Here is a 14550-nt window from a genome sequence, read left to right as displayed (position 1 = left end):
ATCCCCAATTATTCTCGATACAGCATGGGAACTGAAGAATGTTTTTAGTAGTTTGATTGAATGGATTTCAAAAACGCATAATTTCTCCATTTCTTTTAATACAACAGGGCTTTGGGAATTGAACAATGGTCAATCACTTAAGTTCAGTTAAAGCTGCTGAAAACATGCACGAGTAATTCTGTGTAAAACTTTCCAAGTAATAAATCTCATTCTAACAAAGTTAAAAACATAAAAAAAACTAAAATAAAAAAAAAAAAAACTATGCATCTACACAAAATCAAAGTTTGACTCCTGCACAGTCTGATGCGGCCAGAGGGATGAGAAGACTGAGGTGTCACATCTTGGATTGTCATTTGTAATACCTGCTGGGACCATCAGAGTACCTGTTTGGACCTGCAGAGAGACAACATGCCAAAAACAATCAGAACATAGAAAGATGCTTCACGTACATTTTGTCTTCCTGTGTCATTTCAAGAATGAGCAACAGGGATTTCTTTGTCTTAGAGTCAACATACAATATCACAACCTTCCACATTTGAATCACGGGTGCATCAAATGGAAAGGTCGACGGGAGACTTTGTGCTTACATACCCAGGAGACTGCTAGAAGGGAATCGGTCGCTGCTGCTGAACATTCTGGGGGTGGTAGAGGAGAAGCTTGAGCTCATTGACATGGTGTTCAGACTAGAACCCTGAGGAGGAAGTGAAGACAGAAAATGTATGAGAACACAATGCACATGTTGCCAAATACACTTTTACTTGTGTCAATCAACTAACGAGATAATTCAATAACTGAGAAATCCGGGCACATGCAAATCTGGTTTTCTGAGCTAGATCAAATGAAAAGATGTATCTTTAACACTTGGTTTTAAATATGACAACAGGGCTGTGTGAGTAAAAACAAGCTCCATACCCTCGATACGCTCCTCAGTCTGTACTCCATCAGCACATCTGTCAGCTTCTGTGTCACCTTCAGCACCAGCTGTGCGTCATTCTCGTTCTCTATCCGGAAGGAATCCTAAAAATACATTTAAAAAAAAGTTACTATACGTTTCAATACAAAGATTGAATAAAATAGCATTGACACATTAGCTAAGCTGTGGAGGAACCTGAGGAATGGGACACGTACCAGGTAAGTGAGTAGTGTATTAGAGCGGCTGCTACTGTCTGGAGCTGCTCCCATCAAGCCTGGCCTCTCCAGTGGTTTGTCCACTGGTCTGTCCAATAAGCCACTCCGGTACCCATCAGTATGCGTCCTGCCTGGGTCCTCGAGGAGTCCTCTCCTTCCATAGCCATCTCTTCCACCGCCTGATCCAAAACCATCTCCAGTCCCAGCTGGGTGATGACCCATACCATCTGGGAAAGGCCTTCGATCCATATCACAGCCAAGGGAATCTTGCCTGGTCGGGTAATCAAAGCCACTGAAGTCGGGCTCCCCGTAGTCTCCCCCTGGATAGTCAGACAGAAGACCACCCTGAGAAGGAAAATCCCCTGGAAACCTCGGGTCAGAGAACCTGGGACCTGAGAGAGCTGTTACATTTAAATACAGTTATTCATTAGAAAAACAGCGTACGTGCACAGCGTTACGTAGATTATGCTTCAATGATAAGGACTCACCAAAGGGTGGTCCCTTGGGTCCCATCCCTGGTGCTGTTGGAGGAATAAATTTAGGAACAGCAGTACCTGTGAGAGAGGAAAGGACATGAGAGACGTTCACAACTTCGGTTACCGACTAACAGGAAATACTTTGTTGCTAAACTATTTCACAGCAGAGTAACTTACGGAGTCCTTTGAAAGCAGGTACTTCACAGGGCTCCTTCAGAATCACCTGAAAGTCACAAAAGGAATAGACAAACGTCAAATCCACAATCATAACGTATGAAATAAGTAAACCTACCGCTCAAATATAAACATGGGACATTGATGACATTGATTGATAGATAGGACTGCTCGACTGCAGTACTACATCCTGGCTCCGAGCTCGAAGTAATGCTGATCTTCATAGCCTCAGTGAAGGCAGGGCCGTAACACAGGAAGCCCCCTGTGGGGCCTGTGGCCCTCGTCTAATGAGACCTTAGTGTTGAGTTTGGACGAAAAATCGCACGTAGGGGAGATTTAACGTCTGGTGGGGCTTGGTGGGAATTTAACCCAAAATCAGGCTGCTGACTACCATAGATTTCATCTTCTCACCAGTACTTTACAATAGACATTAGTTTCCAATCATCATAAGCAATCAAATCTATGCCCAGGAGGATGAAACAAGACTTCTCTGCCATTGCTGCAGTGATATGTGTCTAACTCTCACCTTGAGTTGCCCTCTTCCCTCGGACTTCTCCACCGCAGCAGAAATTTCTTTAATTGCCTTCCTTACAACGGGGTCTTTGATGGCCTCTTCCTCTTCATGTACGACCTTCTCAGGATGGACCTTTTTCTGTGTACAAGGCAGAGAAATGTTTAAATAAATAGTACAAATCATTTTGCCACATCAAGCCTTTGATGCAGATTAAGAAACCAGCAATACTCACCAAGTATCTGAAGCTGTGTTTCCAGCCTCTTACGTGGGCGAGCATATCATGCTGCAGGCGGGAGACGGCACAGAGTTTGCACTGGTAGTGTGGCGGGACGGATTTACTCGGGCTGCGGTACTCCCATACATACTGAAGACCTGTAGACATGTGACGGTCATTGATTATGGGAATTATATTCCAGACACAAAGGGAAGGAAGTAAAGTAGAATTATGTGAGGGGAAATAGGCCTTCTGCTTACCAATGACACACTCGGTGACTGCCTTCAACAGTTTGCTGAGAGAGGGCATGGTCTGGATAGATGCCCCTTTGGAGAATACTGGAATAAACAACCGCGGTCAACGCGGAGCAAAAGCTTTATAATGATCCACAACTGAGACGACAAGGCTTGTGTCCGAAACACTACTACACAAACCTGTGATAGAAATAATCATGGTTGAGAAGACACTGAAGTAAAGACATTGTGTTGTGTTATTGCACTACCTGCAGTGTCTGGGGATGACCAGTGAATTTCATTCTGTCTAGATGAACTGAACAACCATTAGAAACCCAAACTCATGTGTGCTTTTGAAGCCTGGGGGGGAAGAACGGGAACAGCAGTTCTTAGCTAACCCCCATGTAGGCCCAAAGTGGGCTGCAGGACACCAGCTCCCATCATGCACTGGCTCTCACTGTGTCCAACCACAGGAGAGTCACCTCAATGAAGCAGGCCAAGTGCGAACACATAATAAACTCCTGTATTATCTGAAAAAACTAGTTTCTCTGGTTAATTAATAATGTATTACAACAAATTATATCTCAAGCCAGTGTAGCACAGGCATCTGAATAAAAAATAATTACTGCATTCAGCAGTGTTAAATATTTAACGGTGGGGAAAAAAACAAAAAACATCCCAGCACAAAAAGTGTATTAAATCTTCATCAGCAACCATCAGATGTGCCGCTGCTTTAAGACCATGTGTAGGTGTCCCGATGGACTAGTGGAGCTTATGGTGCTGGTCTTTAATATAGCAACATCTTAGGAGAATGGGTTGAAATTTCTAAGATTGTTCAGTATATTTCTTGTGTTGAAAATGTTCTAAAATAGCAAAATTGTGGCAAGATATTGAAAATTGCTTTAAAGACTATTTTCTGCAGTGGTGATTTCCACAGACCAGCGCTATGGATAGCACCACAACAGTCCCCGTTTCTGAGAGTGTGAGCCTCAAAGAGTGGTGAACATGCCACCATCACCCATGACACGAAGCAGGGAAATCAAGATTTCAAGCTTCAACTCTCAGCACTGGCACCATGTATAAAGGACTTACCTATATCAGCAGAATGCTGCGGCTGCTTTCTCTGTCAATGGAGGGAATAAACCCACATGAAGGAGAGAGACACATACAGGCATTAGTGACAGGATGACACTTGGCAGAGGACTGAACTCCTCGTCCATGTCCGCCACAATATATATGCCATCGCGCCATGACCTCTGCATCAAGCAGTGGCAGTCAAAGAGACAAGTGTGTACATGGAATTCAAGTCAAGTAGTCTTGGGATCAGTCTAAACGTTTTTTCCAGGAGAATGAAATTGAGATGTTGCACCAAGTCTTTGTTTTTCTTCCATTGTGTAGTGTGGTCTTACACCAAGTGTGGTGTGTTTGGGAGCCGCCTAAATCGAAGTTTGACTGACTAAAATTGCAAACACACATGATCTGACAGCAACCAAACATTGACCTCCTTTTCAGGAGGAGCAAAGGGAGGGTGAGGAGTTCCTTCAACATTTTGTGGCCTGGATTTAGGTTCATCTCTTGCTACTATCACGGCAGTTACTCATCCTGAGACAACATGAATTTCACAAGGGAAATTCAAAATGCTGCATGTGGCTCATAAAAGAAAAATATCTGTAATCTGTGTTCAATGTAATTAACTTTTAATCAATAGTAATGTGTGTAGTAATCGCAGCAGCAATAGTCTGCATTGCAGCTGATTTAAATTGTATGTAATTGCTTTCAAAACAAATATTTGTCAGAGGGTCCCTCCAGGAGTCTTTTTGGTTGTGGACGTGACAGCACTCAGGTGTAAAAACTGAGTAGCCATTAGACATTGGTTCAGAGAACCCAGGTCACATCCCACATACAACTAAATGTGGAATCTGAGAAAAAGTGTAAACTTTAAAATCAGTTTCAGAACCCTGCAGAAATGTTTGCATTGTGAAGCCAACGAAGTGGACTTAACAAAGCGGGTGCAAAGAAATTGCTTTAAAACCACAACAGTGATGACACTGGCCACAGATGTGAGGCCCAGACCACTGAGTGAAGGTCTTCATACACCAGAGTGCAAAAAAACACACAATCCTGAGAGCACAATGGCTGGCACCAAGTCCACGTGCCAAAGGACTGCTGCTGCTGCAGCCTGACTCTCCATCAGGCATCAACACAGCCAGACAGTGTACAACAAAGATCAAAAGGAAATCATGTTTCCTTCGTGAGCGCTCAGCATTACACATGTGAGGAGATACGAGTGTATTTGTTTGCGCTGTTATTAGCTGTGTATATGTTATTGTGATACTTACCCTGGGATTTCTCTTCTGATTTGACTGCGGCCCATTTTTATGTGCAAGCTGGTTGACTGAAGCTTGATCCTCCATTTCCTCAGTTTCTCTCGTCTGTGGGACAAAGAAGGTGATCGCATCAAAAACATTCATAGACAAATAATCTTCAACGCAGAGACACGCGCTCGTGAGTCGTTATTGAGTTATGATCTATGTTATTTTATCCGAGCATATTCGTTTTTATATGTTGTTTTGTTTCATCTCAGGCCCATCCGAGCCTTAATTTGCCCGCTTCTTGACAACATTACGCTAGTTCCGAACAACATCTCAGCAAATCCAAACAACAAAGACCACAAGTATCTCCACTAGTTCAATAGAAAGACACTAGTACCTAACTTACCAGAGTTATTTAATGCAAACTACGAGTTCCTCGAAGCAAACGATCGGCAGTACAGGAACAGCGATACGATGTTAAAATAAACACAATTTCCAAGCCCAGAGCTGCTTCCGAGATAATAGGTAGCGGTGGTTATTGCCTGTCTAAAAAAAGACACCATTTAACTGTTTTAACTTCTCGCTTTACAACAAAACTCTCAAACATAAATAAGCCACATTGCCAAGCTATTTATAATTACATAATTTATAATTACAGTGTTTATTTTCTCCATTAATGATTATAATGTTTCTAAGGCACTTGTGAGGACAACTAGGTATTACGTTCGTTTTGTGTGCCAGGGCTTACCGTTACACCTTGCTGGAGAGAAATTTAACCAGGTATTGAACACGTTTATATTTCTCATGACACTTGGGGACAACTTTTGCATTTGATTAACTCCAATGACAAGTATGTGCTTGAAATACTGCTGGGGCATCTAAAAAAACGTATATGGGGTCCACGTCACACGTTTTATATCGTTAGCTCCGGTACACTGCGAGGACCCGAGGGATCAACACGAGATTGAAAACAGAACATTTTCTTTTCATACGTGTTGATAATTGATAGCAGGGGGCTACTATTTACCGATATACACCGAGTGAGTGTTTGGTGCTGTGTAAACCTATCACGGTAGTGGCCGAGTCTTTTTTCAATTGGTAAGTTACATGAAGAACTGTCATGTATGATGTATAGTTAGCTACAAGCTAGCTACCTCAAGTTAGCTGACGTTAACGCAGGTGCCGCCCGTTATGATTTAAACGCTCCCATAGTCTGACTATTTGTACTGTGGGTTTGTACAGACTGTGCCACAAAATGTATTTTTGAATGCTCTAGCTGTCCGTACCAAACGTATGGAAGTGGTTCTGTATGGTTCTTACTGAAATCAATGCATTCACTCCCATCATCTCACGTGCATGCCTGGTTACAGACTGCAGCGATGAAGTCCAAGAAGAAGAAGAGACAGGATGACTTCCAGAAGGTCAAGTTAAAGGTGGGGAAGACGAAGCCCAAAGCTGATAATGCCACCAACACCAACTTCCGCTCAAAGGGAATTAATATAACCGAACAGCTGAAGAGAGACACAAGTGGCCCCACCACGCACAGACACCTTGGTATCAATGTAAGCTCTTTACCTGTCGACCAACACATTCTTTCACTACACATTCATTTTTGGAATGCTTTTCATTTCTCTGCTTTGTCTCTCTTTCCTTCTACTGCTCCAGGACCTCCTGTCTCAGCTCCACCATTACAGTGCCAATATAAAACACAGTGCCTTGTTGGGTTTGAAAGAGTTGCTGTCGCTCAATCCGTCTCTGTTGGAGCAGCATCTGTCTCGCCTGCTTTCTGAAGTGGCAGCTGTTTTCACAGACAAGGATGGCAACGTTCGTGTGGCAGCTACTCGTGTGCTCAGGTTAGCGAAGCAACAGCGATTGAGGAATACAACAATAAAGTGTTTTTCTTTTAATAGATAACATGGGCTTAACTGTGAAATTGTTCCAGGTTCATTGCACAGTCTGTGCCTGCAGAACGAGTGGCTCCATTTTACCCCGTCCTCAGTGCTCACCTATCTTGCGCCATGACCCACATCGAGGCAAGCATTCAGGAGGACGCCATGAAGATCCTGGATGTGTTGCTGGAACACTACGCTGCTCTGCTAGCAGCACGGCCTGCGGTACTCATCACTAACTTCCTAGAGTTGATCTCTCACAGACAAAGCAGTGGAGGAGCCAACAAGACCCAGGATGCTAAGGGATGGACCTGGGCACTGTCAGTCAACCCTAGCAGGGCTGTGACTAGTCAGCAGTGGCGGCTCTCTGTGCTCCTCAGGTATTGAGGCCATGTGCACACAGACTCTAAAGAATTTAGTGAAATCAAAGTTCTAGCTGCTAATGCTTTGGTTTGTGTCATTTGTATTTCAGGCTTGGACGCTTTCTGCAGGCAGTAGTTGAGGAAAGACCGGTGGAGGAAAGTGATATTTTTATCCCAACTGAAGGAGCATTTGGCCCCAGTGGAGAGGGCAAGCTTACACCTCTGTATCTCAACTGGGAAGAACTCACCTACAACAAGGTTGGAGTGAAGGTGTATGAGCATTCTGGGGCCAAACCAACCCCCCAGTCCACCTTTAGACTCAGGTACAACAACACAAACTCCTGTTACCATCAAGGAATAGGAAACGGAAACAGGATTTATATGACATAACAAATAAATAACTTTTTTTCCAGTTGATTTTAAACAATTAGATTTCATCTTAATCCTATTCTTTATTTTATTCTATCTCTGTGTAGAGCGGAGGTGAACCATGGACCCACGGTGGGTGAGGATCTGGACTCAGCTGAGGCTGTTCAGAGCTTTGCAGCCACAATGGTGCCTCTTCTGCTTGAAGTGTGGGTAGAAGCCAGCACCAGTGACTGTCCCTGGAACTCCACTGAGGGCGCTCACCTGCTCAGCCCAGATGCCATGTCGGTAATGTTCCAGGTGTTGTCTATTCTGCAAATGCTGAGAAAACTGGCACCGCGGAGGGAGCACCAGGAGGCACTGGTGAGACGAGGAGAGGAGAAGCATCACACGGTAGTATTCTGTACTAGAAAAGGTTTACTAAAAATGCCTTGTCTTTGAGTAGGATGCATGGTTCTACAAAGAATACCTCCGAGATTTCAAGCAGCACTTCATGAAAAACTTTCCCTATGGTTCTCGGGACACACCAAAACATAGAAAGAAAGTTGATCTCAAAAGGTAAGTAATATTATCATTGCATAAACTACCCAGGATCTGTAATCATAACTTCTGTTATGAAGACTTTTACTCGCTCAAACGACTGTAATCCCTCGGCACTTTCTTTTAGGAGTAAGCAGACTGCAGCCGTCCCAGGATTGACAGTGGAGCCTCTGGCCCTAAACATCACACTGTGCCAAGTCATGGTGTCCCTCAGCCAGAGGCAAGGACTCGGCCGAGAGACGGATGGAGACTGGCTGACACCTCTCAGGACGTTTGTCCGAGACACTCTGGGCAGCGGAGTGAAACTGAGCTACAGGCAGCTCCACATGCTGCTGGGGACTGTGTGGAAGATGGTGTTCACACAGAGAAGCACAAGTAAGCGTGTGTCTGATATTTGTAACATAAAAGTATGAATGGGTTGGTTTCCAGATACTAGTTGGTGAACTAGAATATATATTTTAATGTCCTTTTAACATTAATGTCTGTATGTACGTTTTGAATTTGTGCAGCAGTGACAGAGGATCTGTTGGCAGCGGTGTATGTCTACTATAAGCAGAGGCACCTGACTCTACAGACACGATCGCTGCTGCTGTCGTTTTACAGCAAGCTCTACCTGCAGGAGCAAGGAAATACACACATAGCGAGGTAACCTCAGTCATTGTTGTTCAACCTGTGGGAGATCAAACTGGGGACTTACAATGCTTGTACACAGCTAACACAGCAATAGCTCCATGTTGTAGAGTAGCTGTTTTGAATATTAAATTAGATTTTCATGAATTGAAACCCAACTTGTAGGAGAAAACACAATATCCTGTCACGATGGCATGATAGTCTTGCAGTGCCAGACTACAACATCTCACAACCTCAGCTTTTGTGCATTACAAGCACAGACCAGTGACTGTTTAGGAGGCAATTTTGTTCATCCAGTCAAATACATGAAGGGTTAATGAGGATCATGTGTTGTATAGTCTACATGAAATAATGTCTTACTCAAGCTAATTCATCCAGGGCTGTGCCCTCGCTTAAGACTTGTATAATAAGTGTACGGCAAAGATATTTTTCCACTTGGCTTTTGAAGCACTGCGCTCTAATATTCTTTATTTTTAAACATTTTTACATTATTTGTCTGTACAACAATTGACCTCTGGAGTCCCAAATGAAAATTCCTAAGATTCCAAACCTTCCACTGTGCCTTTGTATAACCAGACACGTCGTTCCTAACTGTAACTCTGGCTGCCTTTGGTTGATGTGCGCCTGTATGTTCTCCCTCCCTCTGTCTCTCTGAAGGAGTAAGGTGCTGTGTCGTTGGTTGGCATCTCTTCCTGTGCAGTTGTCCCAGCTGGGCCAGCGTAACCCAGCTCTCTCTGCACGACTCATCCTCTCAATCCAGGCTGCCGCCTCTCGAAAACACAAAGACCTGCTCAACAGTCTGCAAACACACGCCTGCATGCTCTACGGTACGCACACTCAATTAGAGGGACCAACAAAGGGTCAATGATCATAGAAGGTTTTGTGATATCAAATTGAATTAATAATATGAGATAGAATTATCAGATTTATATCACAGCCGTGCCTGAAAAGCAGACATCACCAACTCACATAGGACAGAAAACTGTAGATGTTTGTGATTTGAAACTTGTTGCAGTAAAAGTAGGCTCTCTAGTTGGATGTTTTTTTTATTTCCACTACTGAATTCCTGAAAAATATTAGAATTCTTACTTGTGAAAAATACATTTTAATTCCCATACACAGTAAATACAATACAGAATGCAACAACGATGGTCACAGTACCAAAGACAAAACTGTTACCATGCCAGGAGAATAATGAACCACATGTTACAGCGTACTTTCTCTAGGAGGCGGTGTAGCTCCATGTTTCACACCACAGACAACTTTGTAAAACTGAACTAGGAGTAGACATGGAAGGTGGTAACAAGCCCGGACATAGCCACCGCTCTGAGGGTGTTAGGGTAGTTAGGTTGTTTTGTGACAGGGGGGGGGGGGGGCCGTGAGAGGAGGGGTTCGGATAAAAAACTGCCGCAGAGCCAGCAATTCACTATCACAAGACTCCTTTTGTCCGAGGGCTTCTGACATCAGCATGTGCGTCAGAGACGGACAGACATAACACCACACACACACACACACACACACACTATCTGAGCCCTCACTGTCGTGGGTCTGCCCGTCTGTCCCTTTTTTTTACTAGTTCAAACAGTCTAGTTTTCCGGGTATCTCTTTAATTTTCTTGTTCATTTTCTTCATCTTATATCCCCAGAGTCCATTGCTGTTTCTAAGTAATTACATGTGAATTGTGTGTGTGTGTGTGTGTGTGTGAAGATCCACAGGAAGGAGTTATGGTGCTTTTACCAGTAGAGTCCCAACAACGAATGGTGCAACTGCTCTACTTTCTGCCCAAGATGTCCCCGTCTCTCCTGGCCAACCTGAGCCACTGCTGCACCGCTGGACGAATCTCTGCCGGCCTCACTGCCTCTCTGATTCGTATCGTACACCTTCGGTGAGCTTGGAAAACCCAACACACCTGTAGAGGCCACATTAACTCAATTTATTGCCATATGTGTGTGAGGAGACACTCCTGTTTAGGAGAAAGCATTTTCAAATAGTTCAGTATCGGTAAATAGTGTTGGACACTCGGCGCACTTTCTCCTGTCGCCCTCAGGTGGCAGTGTTGCGCTTTCACAGATTGATCCCAGACCTGTTGACAGGTGCTGATGTGGATGCCCTGTATATTTACAATATTCAACTTACTGGTGACAATAAAAGCCGTTTCTATATTTTAATATTCTGTTACACACCTTTCCTTGGTACAGTGTGTGTATCTGCCTGCATTTGTGTGTCTGGCCTTCTGCGAGTGCCAGTGTTGTACAAATTTAGAGGGAAGGGAGCTGACTTCAGATGGGATGTGTGTGTAATGGGTCTGATACAAAGAGCTCTTTGGGAGGCTGGAATGCAGAGTCGTCATGGAGTATCGAGGAGACGGTTCAGTCTGCATGTGCCTCCCGGGCTTCACAAAACACACTTGTTATTCACTCACATTTTTTACTGTTGCAGATCTATCCTCTCCTCGGGACAAGGAACTTTATTTCTATGCTCTATTATTCTCAGTATGATGCTTTGAAAAAAAGTCATGAATAATGATAAGAAATGTATAACCAGGAAATTGTTATTTTGAAATTAAGTGGTGCGCCCAAACATTTTGAAAGAGTTTCTGTTAAAATGTTTTGGCGCTCAGAAAGACGCGGTTTTGGGATTAACGCAGATTTCGAGTCGATAATTGTCCACCGTGTTCACCGATTGTGTTGTGTAGGTCATCTTTGAGCGGCTGGTCGGTTGGGAGTCAGGAAGCGGCTCTGCAGGACGTGGACTACATCAGCTTCTTGTTTTCCACCCTGACGGGATTCTCGTCGGACAAGCTGGCCTCCCTGCAGGAGGCCGGCGACGCCCTTCCTCCCTCCCCTCTCTCACCTCTCAGCCTCTACCCCACGCCGCTGGAGCAGTTCACACACCACTGGGATGTTGTCGAGGTGCGTTCACTGCACACTCATAATCACCCCAAACCTCACATGCATTATAAGTTTTTACCAAGGCCACTGCCAATCAGAAAGATGCAGACACAACTTTGAAAATAAACCTAGAAGGGACTTGGAAGGTGAAGGAAGTGGAAGAGACATTGTTTTGAAAATTGAAACATGTTGATATTCTGGACACAGCTGTGGTCTTTTCAGTCTCCCCTGGTCCCTCTCCATCTCTCGTATAGAGCTCAGAGGGTGGAAGCTTTATCGTGGCACTACGGCTGAGAGGGGAACCTTTATCGCGTTGCGCAGGTTGGAGATGCGTGGTTATCGGGCATAGCGCATATGCACAAATGCTAATGAGAGCCCATGGCATGATGGGAGTGTGACATTTTTGCACAGGAAATTACAGTTAACATTACTATGCCCTGGGGCAAGTCTGTGTGTGTGTGTGTGTGTGTGTGTGTGAGAGCAAGTGGGGGGGCTTATAATCACTAATTCAGCTCCTCAATTAAGCCCTCAGATCCTGCCTCTCTCATCTCCCTGTCTGAGTCAATCACAGGCAAGTGATGGTAAGGAGGCGGGAGGGGACTCGTGGTGATGAGGGGGGGGGGGCATTAAGGGATGGACCGTGTCAACTCTGGTTCGACTAATGAGACGGGATTGTTTTTAATGACGGCGAGAATGCCAACAGGTGCTCCGTTCTGACACATGCTGGCTCGCAACGCACTCCTGCATTTCGGCACGCAATTTGATAAAAAGCTAATGAGAATTTGATTTGGATTTAAAGTTAATGAGGAAAAGCGTTGCCTTATTTTTCACTTGTAAAAAAGTTTGTGGCAGCTTCTCGTCTCCCTCCCAGTGAGAGTGAAATGTAGATGCTGTTTAGTGAATCTTTACTTTGGTAACGATGAAGTAAAGGCCTTTCCTTATTCAGACGGATGTAGAAATGTCTAGTTACAGCAATGATGTGGTTTGTCTGACAAATGCAAGTTAGAGCCGTTTTTCCTTAATTTCCTCTTAAATCGTTTCCCCGTAATGTCATTACTGCTATTTTTGTTTCACAACGCTGCCATTGTTTTTCTACTAAGAACAGCTCTTATTACCTGACATTACACATCTGGGAATGTGGAGTGTTTTGGTCAATGTATCAGATACTCGAATTGTGACGTGTTTTTGGCATAACTTGTTATTTGATCTAAGTCTTTACGTCACAGCTTCAGTAGTCCTAAGAAAATAAGCCTTAGTGCAGTTCTTTCTCTGGGATATTTTAGAAATGCACTTTTATAGTCCACTGCATTAAGTTAAAGGCAAAAACTCTGACCAGAAAACCTTTCAAATCTCCAACTGAAAGCCCAAAGCCTTGTGGTTGCATTGCTAAAATTAGAAATCCCTATCACACTTGTAAGCAGTTTATCACCTAAGGAATTCTATGGAAAAAGCTTGTTTAATATGAAATGATGTTTTGTTTCATTCACAGGAAGTCTGCCACTGTCTGGAAACTCTGGGTTCAAAGTCTCAGTGCTTTGACATCCTACAAAATGGCATTTGCAAATACCTGGTAAGAAACTGTGTTCATTAAGCAGGAAACAACTTTTTAACAATTGTCAATCACGGTTGTTTGCGTAGTTGTGTGCTTTACCGCTGTTGTCTGAATGATCACCCTGTTCTGCGTGTCAGACCAAGTTAGCGGTGGTGCCTGACAGTATGGCGGCCGGGCTGCTCAGAGCTGTCTCCAGATTACTGGACCTGTCCGTCCTGCCCATCGAGCCCATGCTGCGCTTCCTGTCTCAGTGCTGCCTCAGCCTGCTGGCTCTGCTCATCACCCTGGAGCAGGAGGTACCGGCCGAAACCAACCACAAGAGGTGTGTGTGTGTGTTGAATGACTACAACGAGACCTCCTGTTGATAGGAAATCTTGACCTCAATAGTAGCAGTTTGCCGTTATCAGGCGATGAAGCCACACGACGACGGGATTTAAAACACCTCTGTGTCACATTTTTCAGGGAGGCAATATGGGGTGCCTGTGTGTCGGCGTTGAGCTCTGTTCCTCGCCTGCTTCGAATGGTTCTGCAGTCGATGCGCGTTGGAGATCTGAGTGGAGAGGAGCGGCCACAGCTGGGACAGATCCTGTCGCTGCTGCTGCAGCACACGCCGATCCAGAACCAGCTGCTGGCCAACGCCGCTCTGCTGCAGGAGATCATACAACAGCTCACGGTAGACACGGCTCCCGCTTGAAAATTCACTGAGATCGAGTTAAAGACGACAATTTTCGATGGAGAGCTTAAGGATGCTAACGTCTCTCTGTATGTGTTTCAGAGGTATTCCCGGGGAGCGACCAGGGAGCAATGGCTGACGGACCTGCTCTACTGTTATACCGTCTCCGTGGCTCACGGCTCCTCCGCTCGCCGTGGAAACCTGGGCCTTCGAGACATTTACTGACCGCCACCTGGTGTGTTTCCCAGTTCACCCTCTCAAACATCTCACAGTGACTCTGACAAACAAAACACTCACACAGCACAAAAGCGACGACGTACATACGACGCAACTCTCAGACAGGAATACAGTCGAGTGACATGTTTGTTTATTACGAGTGACAATGAATTCTTAACATTCTTGTTTTAGCAGCTCTGGTTCTTTTAGTGTCTTGAGCTGCTTTATTGCGTCATTCTTAGCCTGGTAATCGTTTGTCCTTCTTTTGCCTTTTCGGAGTATTGTTGCAGAATGTTGTCCAGTGTACCTGGCCACTTTTTGATACAAAAAAACCGAAAAGGGTTGAAAAAAAGCGATAATAAACTTAAATCCAAGTGCGC

General features: G+C 44.5%; 2 protein-coding genes across 5 annotated transcripts; one reads left to right on the top strand and one right to left on the bottom strand.

Moving 5' to 3' along the window:
- Positions 1–78: 78 nt before the first annotated feature.
- LOC142969440 (uncharacterized) lies at positions 79–5587 on the bottom strand. Of its 3 annotated transcripts, none has more exons than XM_076109332.1 (12): positions 5458–5587; positions 5079–5171; positions 3832–3862; positions 2767–2844; positions 2525–2664; positions 2305–2430; positions 1782–1827; positions 1617–1682; positions 1129–1529; positions 913–1017; positions 592–691; positions 79–393 (listed from the first exon to the last, which is right to left on the bottom strand). In XM_076109332.1, exons 2-12 carry the CDS (start codon positions 5151–5153, stop codon positions 350–352), a joined length of 1212 nt encoding a protein of 403 aa, XP_075965447.1. In that variant the 5' UTR covers positions 5154–5171; positions 5458–5587; the 3' UTR covers positions 79–349. The 3 variants fall into 3 exon arrangements, with proteins under 3 accessions (XP_075965447.1, XP_075965448.1, XP_075965449.1); XM_076109333.1 differs by having other exon boundaries at positions 1129–1448; XM_076109334.1 differs by lacking the exons at positions 3832–3862; positions 5458–5587.
- Positions 5588–5763: 176 nt separating this feature from the next.
- tex10 (testis expressed 10) lies at positions 5764–14548 on the top strand. 2 transcript variants are annotated; one of them, XM_076109253.1, is made up of 16 exons: positions 5764–5831; positions 6422–6613; positions 6717–6904; positions 6994–7320; positions 7413–7625; positions 7779–8031; positions 8114–8226; positions 8336–8583; positions 8718–8853; positions 9496–9665; positions 10546–10723; positions 11534–11750; positions 13219–13299; positions 13419–13603; positions 13744–13954; positions 14057–14548. In XM_076109253.1, exons 2-16 carry the CDS (start codon positions 6431–6433, stop codon positions 14177–14179), a joined length of 2826 nt encoding a protein of 941 aa, XP_075965368.1. In that variant the 5' UTR covers positions 5764–5831; positions 6422–6430; the 3' UTR covers positions 14180–14548. The 2 variants fall into 2 exon arrangements, with proteins under 2 accessions (XP_075965368.1, XP_075965369.1); XM_076109254.1 differs by lacking the exon at positions 5764–5831 and adding an exon at positions 5988–6149.
- Positions 14549–14550: the final 2 nt, after the last annotated feature.

The sequence above is a fragment of the Anarhichas minor genome, unplaced genomic scaffold (assembly GCF_050575085.1).
Source record: "Anarhichas minor isolate MPS153535 unplaced genomic scaffold, ASM5057508v1 ptg000041l, whole genome shotgun sequence".
Classification (NCBI taxonomy): domain Eukaryota; kingdom Metazoa; phylum Chordata; class Actinopteri; order Perciformes; family Anarhichadidae; genus Anarhichas; species Anarhichas minor.
The sequence above is the reverse complement of the archived record's forward strand: the minus strand, read 5'-3'. Positions and strand labels throughout refer to the sequence as shown.